Raw genomic sequence first — 15657 nt, forward strand, 5'->3', positions numbered from 1 at the left:
CGCGGCCGGCCGCGCCAGGGTTCCTCCGGCGCCAGCCCCCGCGCGCCCTGCGCCTCCAGCCCGCCAGCCTCGCCTTCCAGCCTGCCAGGCCTTTCGCGAACATGGCGCTTATCCCGTGCCAGGTGCTGAGGGTGGCGATCCTGCTGTCCTACTGCTCTATCCTGTGCAACTACAAGGCCATCGAAATGCCCTCGCATCAGACCTACGGCGGGAGCTGGAAATTCCTGACGTTCATTGATCTGGTAAGGCCTTCTGCTCCTCTCCCCCGTCCGCCCTGCACCCCGAGTCGGTGTGTGTGGGTGGGTGGGTGCGCGGGCACCTGCGCGCGCGCGCCTCCAGCCTCCACCGGTGTCCTCGCCTCTTCCTCAGTGGTTGCGTCTAAAGGCCTCGCTGGCGCCGTAGCAGCTCCTCTGAACCACCCGTGTCATGGTAGCTGGGGCACGAGTGGAGGTGGGCACAGCCAGGTGGTGGGCTATTTGGAGGGGAACACAGACCTGCTTCTGAGAGGTGACATGGAAAGAGTCTCAACTTAACAAATGGATCAGACGACCCTGATCGTGAGTGGCCTCAGACCCGTTGGTCCTCAACGTGCTTTCCAGAGCACCCACCGTGGGATCAAGTTGCAGCAACTGAAGGAAACTGGGTATTGTTGAATTACTTGGAGCTTCCTCTGAAAGGACCAAAATCCTCGTAAGGAAGAGAAAGCGCCTAATAAAGTTGTCTTCTTTGCATCTCTTTTCTTGCCCCCATTGTCAGTAATTTACTTCTAACCTTTCTCCCAGAAACATTAGGGGAGAGGTTTTCAAAATGCATTACCAGTATGTCTTTACACTCCTTATATTTCCACCTAAGAGTTTTCAATAGTTTGCATAAGCAGCTCTGTTGGCACAACAGGATAGCCTTGGTAGTTGCAGTTGTTTTTGTTTTTTAAAAAAGCTTATCTACTTCCTGCACTAAAAAAAGGTCAGTATCAGAACATGAGCATAAGGCCCAATGATGAGCTGGGGTGAAATCTAGGAGTTTAAGGGGGAAAGGTGACTAATTTAGACTGGGTGAAACACACACTCAACGATGACCAAATATGGGTAGAGGGTTAGAACAAATCAAGGAGTTCCAAGGATTAGAGAAAATGTAGAAGTAAATCCTGGGACACCAGAACCGCCCATCCAAGGATTATACACAAGGTTGGCTGCATCAGCAAGATTACAGTCTCTAATTGGTGACCCTCCGTTTTGATGAAGACAACGTGATATGTGTGTTAAGATACTTCCAAAGGCTTAGGATCCCTCAAAGAAATGCAGTCAGAGGTGCTTTTGTTTAGAGACCCCACTTTATATCTGTTTCATGTTAGATACTTTCAAAGAAGAACTTAAGTGCTTTTTCTCAGCAGTTTCCAAACTATGTACGTGCTTTTGGGCTCCAAGACTTCCCGGGGTATAGAGGGTTTCAAGGGTTTCAGTTTTCAGATCCTCAACTTCCATCTCTTTCTCGAAACCGATCTGCCTCTGAGCACGGATAATGCCTGCTAGTTCTTCCTCCTTCTTCCTCATGACAAGGCTCTGTGCTGTATTTATCTGTTCCTTTTAGCATTCGGAATACAGATTGTCACCAAGACTGTCTTCCCGTTTCACTGAAAAAACGAAGTCAGACTTGTTTTGACAGAAAGTCTGATTGGGTTGATAGGCTTGTCAATGAGAATGGGCTCTGCCAGTTATGGGATAGAGCAGACATTTTCCATAGATTGAGTGAAAGCTGCAGCCCTGAGGTTCTGATAAATATGTATCAGAACATTCGAAATCGTGTTCCTTTTTCAAGTGTTTAAACTTATGTTAAAAATGTTTAGATGTTATTTAAAAGTATGTGCATAGATTTTCAAAATTCTTTTAGGGGCTATGCAAATAAAATTCCTCTTGGATCACTCACTACCTTATCCCATTCCTAATCAGCCCTCACTTAGAGCTGGCCCACTCCAGTGTCGCCAAGGAGCAGGGCTGAGCTGAATGAAGTATTGTTGGAGACCCTACGGGGCCACAGGAGCTATGAATAGTCCTCAGAAGCCCCTTTGTGTTAGGTACAGTTTGGGGGAGCAAAGGTGGGGGTCAGCAGGTGAGAGGGGTAGAAATTGAGGGTATCAATTAACCCGTGAGCGATGACTAGTTCTCACATTGGCATTGCTTACTGTGTGTTAAAAAACAAGGGTTTCTTGGGGCACCTGGGTGGCTCAGTCATTAAGCGTCTGCCTTCGGCTCAGGGCGTGATCCCAGGGTCCTGGGATCGAGCCCTGCATCGGGCTCCATGCTCAGCTGGGAGCCTGCTTCTTCCTCTCCCACTCCACTCCACCCCCCCCACCCCCGCCGCTTGTGTTCCCTCTCTCACTGGCTGTCTCTCTCTCTCTGTCAAATAAATAAATAAAATCTTTAAAATTAAAAAAAAAAACCAAGGCTCTCATGAAGCAATATACTTCTCATTACCTTTGTATGACATGATACCACAGTAGAGCCAATTTGACTCTATGGAAACTGCCATACAGTTTCTATTTTCACATTTGATGACTGCACATGCCTGTTTTAAATATTTAATCACCACAAATACACTTTTGTCTACTAGAATTCAGGCCATAAATTCAAACTTGATTTGGTTTGTTTCATATTTAGATTCAGTTTGTGTAGGGCCTTCAGCCAGTTATCCAGACTTTTTACTTTCTGTGACTTTTGATCGGAATATAATAATTATCTTTAATCAAGAGTTCCTGTGAGAAATTGTCTAGACTAAGTTCATCAAAACAGTCATGCAAAGTGTTATTCTTTTACTTGTTAGAGATTTAGAGTCTTTAGAGCTTATGCACTGTAAGGCTGTTGAGACAGTGACCTGCGCAATCCTTAGTAATGACATGAAAAAATTAGGCTACTATAATTTACCTATTTGATTTTTCCTTTTTTTGCATGTTTATTTATTTTTTTTTTTAAAGATTTTATTTATTTATTTGACAGAGATAGAGACAGCCAGAGAGAGAGGGAACACAAGCAGAGGGAGTGGGAGAGGAAGAAGCAGGCTCCTAGCAGAGGAGCCTGATGTGGGGGCTCGATCCCACACACTGGAATCACGCCCTGAGCCGAAGGCAGACGTTTAACCGCTGTGCCACCCAGGCGCCCCTTTTTGCATGTTTAAAACAAACTATGAACTTTATTACTTAGTCCCTTGGACAGTTGTAATGATTCTAAGCTACTTAGAGCAATTCTGGAAGAGGGTTTAGCTTCTAAAACTTTAATGAGAAGGCCCTTTTTCTAGCCAACTTGGATTGCAGAGTCAGGACATTATCCTGATGGCCACAGTCTGATTCCATGTTCCACCACATCTATTTACCAGAATGTAAGTCAGGAGTCTCAGGCTAGATGTGTCTGGGAGCAGATGGGTTCTGTGGCAGTGGCCATTCCAGCTATGTCCTTATCTTTCATCGAGTGTTACAGTCATCCCAATAGCATCAGAGCTCGTGGTTAAAAACTGAAACACAAGTTTTTGCTATCAGTAATCTTACACTGTTCTTCCCCAAGAACTTCTTTTCTTGGCATTGAGAAACTGTAAGAGGGCTACAGTGTTTCAAAAATTCACGTTAGTAAATAAAAATGGAACAGTCTTGGTGTGGTAGGCAGACTAATGACCCCTTAAAGATGGCTAATCCCTAGAACCTATGAGTATGTTAGGTTACATGGCAAAGGAAATTAAGGTTGCTAGTCTGCTGACCTTAAAATAGGGAGGTTATCCCAGATTATCCGTGTGGCCCAATGTAGTCACAAAGGTTCTTAAAATGGAAGGAGGCAGAAGGGAAGTGTCGGTTGGAAGAAGATCTGACTGTGGAAGAAAGTCACAGGGAGACACAACATTGCTGTGTTGGAAGGTGGAGGAAGGGGCCAAGAGCCAAGGAATGTGGGAGGTGTGTAGAAGCCAGAAAGAACAGAAAATAAATTCTTCTCTAGAGGCTTGAGAAGAAACCAAATCCTGCTGACACCTTGATTTTAGCCCATTGAGACCCATTTTGGACTTCTGAACTACAGGACCATAAAACAATAAATTTGTGCTGTTTAAGCCACTGACTTTATGGTAATTTGTTATAGCAGCAATAGAAAATTAGTACACTTGGTTTTAAATCCTCTGACCCAGAAAAAAACTTAAATGTGGTCGTACTTATGCAGTGACTCAGCTAGTGCTTTATGTATATTAGAAAACTGGTTAGTTTTAGCATTAGCTTTAACCAAAATACAGGTTTTTGCCTACTGCATCCATGAAACTATGCAGAGGAGACATGACAATGGGCACTATGAGAATCTATAAAAACTGAACAACATTGGAAAATCTAGGTCTTTTCTTTTCTGTGAAGTATTTTAGAATCTATCGTTACGCAGCAGGCCATGTCGGGAGAAGGAATACTCTCTTAACTAGAAATAATCTAGAAAGCCAGAAAATGTAAATGAACTAATGTTTTCCTTAGCCAGTATCACAGCTGATGAATTTTCTTGAATTGATGCAGATTCATTCACTTATTTGCTGATTAAAGGGTAATTCCCCAAGTTATATAGTAATTGCTCCCAAAGATAGTAAAAATGAAGAATTAGAATAAAACCAGAATAAATACATTAAAAGAAAAAGGCAGTTGTATGTTGAGGCCTCAAAGTAGTGCTGGAGTGTAATAGGTGTTTAGTAAACATTTGAATAAATGGAAACTTTCCAAATATTCAGTGCATTTTCCTGTCCTATTTCCTCCTGAAACTTTCAGAATAATAGGGATTTTTGAAACATACCAACCAAAATTTTCTTTAGATGTATATGGTACAATGTCTAACATATGAGTCAGAATCAACTTCTTTGAAAAACATGAACTGGACATTTGTTATATAAAAATTAAATTAATACTGATATTGAAATTAAGACCTTTTGATTTTTAAAGATTGATAACAGAAATAGGCTATGCCATTTTCTCTAATTCGTAGTGTTCACCATTGTGAGGGTTCTAGTGTCTTCGGGCTCACCATATTCATTGTTTCTCTTGTGCTGACTTTTCCTTCCTGCATGGGCAGAGCACTGTTTAGACCCCACCTCCTCCGAGTGTGGTCTGAGGGCCAGTAAGAGTGACCTTATCTGGGAGCCTGTTAGAAATGTGGAACCTCGGGCCCCACTCCAGACCTTCTGAACAGAGTCGACACTTTCAGTAAGATCATTACATGACTGCTTGGCATGTTCTAGTTTAGCGAATGCTGCCCTAGGCCACACTGGTTTTGTTCTGTAACTTAACATGGAATAACCTGTAGGAAGCAGCCTCAATATTAATTCTGCCCACTATATTTAAAGCATATCTAAACATATTTTGAAACATATTTAAGGTGACTTTTACTGTGGCATAATTAAAAACATGTTGTAAAAAATTACAACTTTGAAATAAAAGAGACAAATTTGTATTAGGCACTAAGGAGAGGTTATTTATTGCAATTGAAAAACAAATTTAGCTAATCTTCAGGGCAACCAAGGCAAAAAAAGAACACGTATTTGATTGCATTGTCCTTAGCATTGAAATAAAGGAAGCGTAGCAAATTATCAGGAAAAATAGAGTGGTTCTTTCCAGGAACTGACTTTCCAAGGTTATTTATCCCTCAGATTGTCATATAAAGGACATTGGGTAGCATCATAGATAATGCCTTTGATTGATTTTTAGCAGAATATATAGAAATATTCTCAAAACTGATGTTTCTTACATCGTGATTTTTATCAAAACCAAAACCATGGTCTTACATTTTGACTGGGTGAAGGCATTTTGTAGAGGCTTAAAGTAATTTAATCTAGGTATTTATTTTTGTTATCTAAATCCTTATTGCAAAAGAATTTTAAAAAATCACAGAGGGAGCAGGATAAATAAGGGCTCAGATGTTGAAAAGCTTGGGGTGTTCAAAGAGCAGGAAATGGTCAAGTATACCTGGGGGATACATTTTTTTGCTTTTAGACATGCTAAGAATTTTTGACATTTTAAAAAAATGCTAAAAAGAATAAATTGCATAAGTATACTAACTAAAGCATTTAAGTTTGTCTTATATTTATGTACTTGTAATAAAATATTCTTGACTCTAGTTCATGGCTTAATTTTATTTTATTTTATTTTATTTATTTTTTTTTTTAAAGATTTTATTTATTTATTCGACAGAGATAGAGACAGCCAGTGAGAAACAGAACACAAGCAGGGGGAGTGGGAGAGGAAGAGGCAGGCTCATAGCAGAGGAGCCTGATGTGGGGCTCGACCATAACGCCAGGATCACGCCCTGAGCCGAAGGCAGAAGCTTAACCGCTGTGCCACCCAGGCGCCCCAAATGGCTTAATTTTAAATAGGAAATAAAATATCTTGAGAAGAGATTCTGTGTATCGTTACGTAACTATGGTACTTCGTTTTGCCAGTCAAAACCACAGAGTGCCATGTAAAGGCCAGTAGTTCATTGAGTACTCTGAACAAAATTAGGTGGGTTTTTTGTTTGTTTATTTGTTTTGTTTTGTTTGGATATCCTACAAAGAGGGTGAAACGGCACATTTTTTTCAGTAGAATTGGACTTGACCCTAAAATGTGCACATAAACTTTAAGGATGAAATAATGCTTTTTTTTAACCCAAGGGAAGAATTTTGAGTATAACACTTCACATAGAATCCTCTTCACCCTCTTTGAAAATGTTTCTTTTGGATTAGACATAAAATAGGGGCCTGGTTTTGTCAGAGTGGGGGAAATAGTTGATGATATAATCACCAATTCCCTTTCTTAGTTGCAAATGTTATTGAAATTACAGAAAGTCATCTGACCACTAGTTGAGGTCACTTTTTTCCCATTCCCGTCATCCTCCATGTCTGGTATAACATTTAGCAAAATTGGTAGCTGCTCTTGAGGGTTTTCATTTGTTTCTCTGTGTTCCCCTGAAATGTCATATGTTTCTGTGGAAGTGTGAACAATAGTACAATTTTCCATATTGGATCAGATGTTCCTGTGATCCAAGCATATTTGGAAAAATCTTACTGCTTCAGATTCCATAACAACATAGCTTTCTTTTGTGTCTGGCCGCCTGCGGCTAGACAGTTAAAGGGCCTATTTTCACCTGCAGGGTAGTCCTGCCAGGTATAGTGAGCACAGAGAACTCTTTGGACATGAAAGACCCCTCGATGGGATCCGTTGTGGAGTGGAGCAAGATCTGGAAGGTAGTTTGATAAGCTAGATCGAGATATGCTGATCTAGAATAACCAGATAAATTGCTTGAATTTGCAAAGTGTCAAGAATTACTATCATTCTGAAGCTTGAGAAAATGAAATGTGTTTATTTACAGGGCTTTGGTAGCATGGAATTCTAAAAGGTCAGTTAGACAATGGTCTAGCCCCTTTGTATTGACTCACATTTAGACCTGTCAGACTGTGTTATAATTTAAAATTTTAATATCAAAACAATACATAGAATTATAGAAAATTTGTGCAATACGGAAAGCCATAGGGAAGAAAGTATATTCCATTTTAATGATCCCTGATTTTCTGTGCCTCTTAGTATTTTAGTGCTTCAAGAGATGGTATTTATTTATTTATTTATTTTTATTTTTAAGAAGATTTTTAAAAAGTCAGATGCCTAACTGACTGAGTCCCCCAGCCACCCCAAGATGGTATTTATTTCAGAGCTTTGTACATACACAGAAACATACATAGAGAATCAGACTGCAGATATATATGTATATATGTGTATGCACACATATATAGTCAAATTTCACAAAAATTTACACTGTTTACAAAAAATTATTTTTAAATTATAGGGAAAAATATTTACCACTCAGAGATACCAATGTTAGAATTTTGGTATTTACCTTTTAGCCATATACTTTCCTTTAAAACAAAAGTTCAGTGTATACATATGGTTTGTATACATTTATTTTTTGAATTAACATACACCAAAATTCACTTTTTGTTTACAGTTCAATGGTTTTTGACAGACGCATAGAATCATGTAGCCTCCACCACAGTCATTTAAAAGTATTCTTTTATGCTGACCCCTTCTAGTCAAATCCTTCCCTGGGACCACAGATTTGTTCCCTATTCCTATAGTTTTACCTTTCTTGAAAATATATATAAGGCAAACCATATGTAGCCTTTGAGTCTGGCACTTTTCATTTAGCACAATACATTTTAGATTCCTCCATGTTGAGTATATTGATGGTTTGTTCCATCAATATTTTGTTGTTGAGTAGTAGTCCATGGTATTGATGTACCACTTTGTCAATCCATTCATAAGTTGAAGTGCATTTGAGTTTTTTCTAGTTTGAGGAGATTATGAAAAAAGCTGCTATAAACATTTTACATACAGGTTTTTGTATGAACATGAGCTTTCTTTTTTGAGTAGGTACCCTGGAGTGGAATGGTTTGGTTATATGGCAAGTGTATGTTTGGCTATTTTCCAGAATAGATCTGCCACGTTGCATTGCCATTAGCAATTCATGAGAGTTCCAGTTGCTCTGTGTCCTCATTAGTGTGTAGCATGGTCGATCTTTCTGCTATTTTAATGATTCTAGCCCTTGTGTTTGGTTTTTTGGGTTTTTTTGGTTTTCTTTTGTTAACGAAGATTTTACGTATTTATTTGAGAGAGAGAGGGCACAAGGTAGGGAAGGGGCAGAGGGAGAGGCAGAAGCAGACTCCCTGCTGATTAGGGGGGGCCCAACGTGGGGCTCCATCCCAGGCAGGACCCTGGGATCATGACCCGAGCCAAAGGCAGATGCTTAACCCATGGGGTCACCCAGGTACCCCAGATTTCAGCCCTTTTATAGTGGTATCACACTGCAGTTCTAATTTGCATTTTCCTCATGACTGATGATGTTAAGCATCTTTTACTATGTCTTTTTATATCATACGTGTATCGTCTTCAAAATGTCTATTCAAATCTTTTGCTCATTAAAAAAATAGGTTGTTTTCTTATTGTTAAGATTTGGGGGGGCGTGGGTGGCACAGCGGTTAAGCGTCTGCCTTCAGCTCAGGGCGTGATCCCGGTGTTATGGGATCGAGCCCCACATCAGGCTCTTCTACTATGAGCCTGCTTCTTCGTCTCCCACTCCCCCTACTTGTGTTCCCTCTCTCGCTGGCTGTTTCTATCTCTGTCGAATAAATAAATAAAATCTTAAAAAAAAAAAAAAGATTTGGGAGTTTTTGTATTTGCCAAATAGTAGTTCTCTGCCAAATATGTAATTTGTAAACATTTTTTCCCTGTCTGTGAGGTATCTTACATTTTAATAGTAGTACCTTTTGCAGAGCTGAAGTTTATCATTTTTTTTAAAAGTTTTTGTTTATTTATTTGACAGAGAGAGACACAGCCAGCAAGAGAGGGAACACAAGCAGGGGGAGTGGGAGAGGAAGAAGGCAGGCTCCTAGCAGAGGAGCCTGATGTGGGGCTCGATCCCAGAACGCTGGGATCACGCCCTGAGCTGAAGGCAGACGCTTAACGACTACGCCACCCAGGTGCCCCCCGTGAAGTTTATCATTTTGATGACATCCAATTAATTAATTTTTTCTTTTATGGAATATGCTTTTGATATTTATCTAAGAACTTTTTACTTAACCCAAGCTCATAAGGAGTTTCACCTCTATTCCCTTCTAGAAGTTTTATAGTTTAAGATTTTACGTTAAGGCCTATGATCTACCTGGACTTAGTTTTTTGGATATGGTGTGAGCTAAGTGTTGAGTTGAGTTCCCCCCGCCCCCCGCCTTTTTTTGCAAATGGATGTACATTGTTCCAGGACCATTTCTTGAAAAAGCTGTCCTTTCACCTTTGAATTGCCTTTGCACCTTTGTCGGAAATCAATTTGACTACATTGTGGGTCTATTTCTGCTGTATGTGTTTGTTCACAAGTACCACACTGTATTGATTATGGCAGCTTTATTGTAAGTCTTGAAAGCAGGTAGTGTGTGAGTCCTCCAACTTTGTTCTTCTTCAAAATTTGTTGAGGCAATTCCAATTACTTCGTGGCATACTCTGACCGCAAAGACCCCGGATGGAGCCCTTTTATGGCCACACTCACTTTCTCCCTCTACCCCATCCCTGACCCCTGTCAACCATTAATTTATTCCCTCTTTCTATGATTTTGTCATTTCAGGAATCGTATATAAATGAAATGATGTGCATATGACTTTTTAGAATTGGCTTTTTTTCACTCAGACTGATTCTCTGGAGATTCACCCAAGCTGTTACATGTATCAATAGTTTGCTCCTTTTTATTGCTGAGTAGTATTTCATGGTATGAAGTTATCACAGTTCAACTAGTCACCCATTAAAGGACATCTGACGTGTTTCCAGTTTTGAGCTATTATGAATAAACCTGCTATTAACATTCATGTGCAGGTTTTTGTGTGAACATAAGTTTTCATTTCTCTGGCATAAATATTCAAGAAGGCAGTTGCTGGATTGTATGGTGCTTGCAAACTTAGTTTTCAAAGAAACTGCTCAGGACAACAGAGTGGCTGCACCATTTTTTGTTTCACACTAGCAATGTGTGAGCAATACAGTTTCTCCTCATTCTTGCCAGTTATTTGATGATATTCTTTATTTTAGTCATTTTGATTGGTATGTAGTGATATTGTGGTTATAATTTGCATTTCTCAAATAGCTAATAATGTTGCACATTTTTTCATGTGCTTACTTGCCATGCGTATATCCTCCTCAGTGAAACAGATAGTGTGGTTTTTTATTAGTTTATAGTATTTAGAGATGCTAAACTCACTTATTCATTGTAAGAGCTTTGCTGTAGAATCCATGGGAATTTCTTTCTTTTCTTTTACGTAGGCAGTTTATGTTGTCTGATAATAGAGACAGTTTTCTTTTTTGTTTTCCAATCTTCATAGCTTTTATTTCTTTTTCATGTTTTATTACATTGGTTAAGACTTCTAGTACAATATTGGACAGAAGTTATGAGAGTCGATAACCTTTCCTTATTTCTTTTTCAGGAAGAAAATAGTCTTTTGCAATTAATTATGATGTTAACTGTAAATCGTGTTGCAAATACTCTTTATCAGTTTGAGTATATTTCCTTCTACTCCTAGTTTGCTGAGAGTTTCCTTTTTCAGCTCCTCTCTCTGCATGATTTCTCCCATTACTCTCCAACTCTCCGATGCTCCTTTTCTTGGTTCCTCTGGCCAGAAAGATGGAATCCTTTCAGAATTTAAGCCTCCCATACTGTCATGTAGTCCTACACAGTTGGGGCTGCCTTCACAGTGATGCAGCAAGAGAAAAAAAAAACCATACTCCCCCACCCCCAACTCTTCATACAAGAGCGCTTCCTTTTTCCCAATTCCTCTAGCTAGAGAGATGGGTTTTTCTTGGGATTCTAAATACTTGTACTATTGCCAGTGCAGCTCTGTAACTGAGAGGGAATGAAAGGGGGAAAAGCTGGGGTGGGGGAAGGTCTCCCTCACAATCTCTAGCATGTGGGAATCTTTTTCCCAGTGTTCTGGCTAGAAGAAAGTATCTGTCCTGGAATTTTGGCTGTCAGTGCTTGCTGTACAACTCCAAGACTCATCTTGCCCTCAGGTCAAATCTAGGAAAAAAAGGAAAATTAAAATCTACATATCTCTCCCCTTGTGGATCTTTATTCAAGTTTTTACAGTAGTTCCCAATCCACATGCTATGTGTACTTTTTGAAGTCCTCATATAGCTGCTTTTTTAAATTCTTTTCAGAGTTTTTAGTTCTAAGTAGTGAGAGTGATAGGCTATAGTCAGTTTTCACCATCTTGGCTGACACCAGAAGTAGCTTACATATAGTTTTAATACCTGTTCTTATTCCAGCTAACATATTTTGTAAACATTTGCCTCTGCCATTATACATTCTTCCATAACATTTTTAATGACTGCATAGTCCTTAATTTGTATGTGTGTATTGATTGTCTCTGAACTTGTGAATAGATAAATCTTTATACACGTTTGTGATTATTTTCTTCGCGTAAATTCTTAGAGGCAGAATTCTATACTAAAGTCTTCAAAACATTATCTTAACTTTATTTATTTATTTTTTTAAAGATTATTCATTTATTTATATTTCACAGAGCTAGAGACAGCCATCGAGAGAGGAAACACAGGCAGGGGGAGTGGGAGAGGAAGAAGCAGGCTTCCAGCAGAGAAGCCTGATGTGGGGCTCGATTCCAGAACGCCGGGATCACGCCCTGAGCCGAAGGCAGACGTTTAACGACTGAGCCACCCTGGCGCCCCACTGAGCCACCCAGGTGCCCCTATCTTAATTTTAAATCAATCGACTTACACACTCTGCCATATTTGGGGTACTCATTTCTCTATATTCTAGCTTAATACTATGAATAGAAAAATACTCCCACTGATCACTCAAGGTCCTTGAATTTCACAGTGTCCTGTCCAGGAGATGCCCTGCAAATATTTCCTCACATATCTCATAAATGTAAGTGACTAGGTGTCTTTGGCTCCAGGTTTACAAAAACCAATGGTATTAGACATAATTCGTTTGGGCTCATAAATATTTGAGCCAAGCATAAATCTTCAGTTGCCCAGAGCATCCTAATTAGAGTGGAACTGACATGGCTAAAGTGAGCAAGAATAATTTTCTGTACACAATGATCCTGGGTTTGCTTGTACATTCCATTTGTCTTGCACTGAGATTGTACTTTAGCTGAGTCATGAGTGATTTGCAAGATCCAGTTTGAAAAGCCAACATCAGGAGTCTGAAGAAAGTGTATTTGCTGTAACATTACACATCCTTTTCTTTGTAATCGTACTGATACATCTTTGCTATTTTAAAAAAGACACATGAATGTTACAAATGCATATAGAATGTGGAAATATCCTCTTCTAACATATGAAGGCCTGTGTTCTAGGCCAGAACGGATCACTTCTGTGTCAGCCTCGGTCTCATCCAGGAAAGAGAAAGATGGCACTTAAATTGGGTAGTTTGAGTGAGTATAGTGAAGGAATGATTTACGAGGGTGGACAGGGTATAGACAAGTCACAAGCTACAATACAAAACTTGTAGGCTAGTAACAGGGGGGCAGGCGACCACTGCTAGGCCTGAGCAGAGACTTTTGGTGCTCATGCAGCACGTGGGGACTCTTCAGGAATTGAATAAGCGAGACAAATACCCCACGTTTCCTTTTCTTCTTCTGTCTGATTTCCTGCCAGTACTTCTCATTGTTTAAACCCTTTAAGAAGTCATAGGGTCAGAAAGCCTCTTCATGCAGTGTGTAAAGATCCACCAAAGTGAATATAGGAAGAATTATTGAATTTAAATCTCCTACCACAAATACATTCAGAAGTCTTTGTAATTATTTGTATATGATGAAAGAACATTTATGTTTCACAAGTTATTTATTTATAGTTGAATATATGGAATGATATTTCTTAACATGTACCTTTTAGTAAAATATGCTTTCAATTTATTGGAGAATTCTATGCAACACATTATATACCTATAACACAGAGGCTTTCCAGTGTAAGAGGTGAGCACTTAGGTTCAGGATTCAGATGGAATTTGAATCCCAGCCTTTTCGTCTACCAGCTGTCTGATTCTGGGTATATTTATTATCTTCTCTAAATCCTAATTTTTTTTTCATTTGTTAAATGGGAATAATAATAGTATCTATCACATATATCTGTGAGGATTAAATGAGATAATCATATAATCCAATGCCTGGCATGTATCAAATACTTAATAAGGGTTATCTGTTATTATTATAATTGTTACATGTATACCTATAATCAGAAACAAGAACCATGATTTAAGAGGACTCTGGTCATTTTAGGATGAAAGTAATTGTGTCACTAAGTATAGTGTTCAGAAAGGATAGAGAGTTCAATGATTAAGTACACAAGCTTTGCAGTAAAATCTCTGCTTTGTGACTTCGTTTCTTCATCTGAAAGTTGGGGATGACAGAAATACATTTGTGTGTGTGTGTGTGTATACTGTTCATATATATATATATATATATATACACACACACACATATATATATGGAAAGGATGAACATTCACAGTAATGTCAAAAGCTTAGAATTTATAGCCAGATTTATTCTCCAGAACCTGAGAGAACAGTCCATGAAATCCAGGACTAGTGAAATTGTTTTCAAATATGTAATTGATAGCCCCCCATATCTGCTCGTCTGAAAGCTGAGATGATGTCAGGGCACCTAGGTGGGTCACTCAGTTGAGCATCTGATTTAGGCTCTGGTCATGATTTCAGGGTTGCAAGATTGAGCCCTTCCCTGGGTTCCATGCTCAGTAGAGTCTGCCAGAGATTCTCTCCCTCTCCCTCTGCGCCTTCCCTGGCTTGCATATGCACGTGCTTGCACTCTCTCTAAGATAAATAAATAAATTGTAAAAACAACAAAACAGAACAGATGATGGTTCTGAAGCTCTTTTCTTATTTCTGATTCAGGGATAAAGTATCTGGAAAGACATTTTTGTTCCAAGGGGTAGATCTGGAAGGCAGCCGAAGTGTTGTCTGACTGGTTTTTGTAAGACCCAGAAAACAAGAGGGCAGGAAGGAAGTAGGAAGAAGACTAACAGAAGCGCATTGCATTCTGGGAGATGTCATATGCACAAACAAAGTGTTGGAGCTTCTTGCTAAGAAGAAGAGACCTGTTAGTAGTGGTGTACTCTGGGATTTAGTTTCTTTTTTCATGTGCTCCATTACTTCAGTGTGACAGAGAACCAACCTCTAAGTCAGGGGAAATGCCTTCTCAATAGAGTGGAGTTTATTTACATGGAAGCTTACAAAATTCTATATAGAGCTAATAAGACCAAATATTTCATAGCAGAGATATACTTTGAGAACATGATAATGTTTTACAACTGGTAACTGAAAGTACAATGCTGAGCAGTGTTGGTTTTTGCTGCTTCCATTACAATTTACATGGATGAATATAAATTATTATGTCTAAACTAGCTAAATTTTCTTTTCTGAACCATTAGAATGCTTTTATCATTAGTCAATCTCAAAGGTCAATTCCAGTTTCATTTAGGCCTATCTTGAATGAGAATGACTAAGATATTTTAAAGACCCCATCCAGTCAGACTGCTCCCCTCTTTGCTCTTAAATTGTGATTTCAAATAACACAGCATTAAAAAGAAGAAGGGCTTTGTGTTATTGTCACTGTAAATAAGACTTAAGCTTGATACCTCACAATATCAATTTCCTTGGATTAAGATTTCATTTATGTTTATGCTACCGTAGTGATATACTGATATGGCCAATCCATACTATATGACAATAACTGAGAAGCAGTTTTCTTAATTACTTCTATATCTTTGAAAAAATAAGTTCAAAAAAGAAAAAAGATATCTTTCAATCAAAACGTGGGTCTTTATCAAATTAAGTTAGAAGTAAATAGGAACATATCATAGATACTGTAATACAATTGGCAATTGCTTTATTTCTACTTTACATTTTTACTGGAGGGCAACCTAGCATTATAATTTAAAATGAACATTTTCTAATAATATTTAAACTTTTTCCATAGATTAACACCAGTTAAACTCATAATTTGACTGTACTAAACATATCTGAGCCAGTTTGTGTTTGCCACAGAAAGCCATTATGATGTGACCTAATTTGACATTTAAAAAATTGCCATTAGTGATCTTTGGCACAAATAGAAAGG

At 38.9% G+C, this 15657-nt stretch overlaps 1 protein-coding gene across 16 annotated transcripts in view; it reads left to right on the forward strand.

Annotated features, from left to right (window-relative positions):
- Positions 1-6: 6 nt before the first annotated feature.
- Positions 7-15657, forward strand: part of AIG1 (androgen induced 1) — a 243070-nt gene continuing 227419 nt past the window's right edge. For 15 of the 16 annotated variants that reach the window (XR_004628158.1, XM_002912631.4, XM_011220763.3 and 12 more), the window contains exon 1: positions 7-242. Coding sequence is in view for 15 of the 16 variants with exons in the window: in XM_002912631.4 (XP_002912677.1) it covers positions 102-242 (141 nt within the window). In the remaining variant the exon portion in view is untranslated. Of the gene's footprint in view, positions 243-369; positions 2269-15657 lie in introns of those variants that run through there. The other variant, XM_034669220.1, reaches the window with a different exon arrangement.

Source organism: Ailuropoda melanoleuca, chromosome 10 (genome assembly GCF_002007445.2).
Source record: "Ailuropoda melanoleuca isolate Jingjing chromosome 10, ASM200744v2, whole genome shotgun sequence".
NCBI classification, from domain to species: domain Eukaryota; kingdom Metazoa; phylum Chordata; class Mammalia; order Carnivora; family Ursidae; genus Ailuropoda; species Ailuropoda melanoleuca.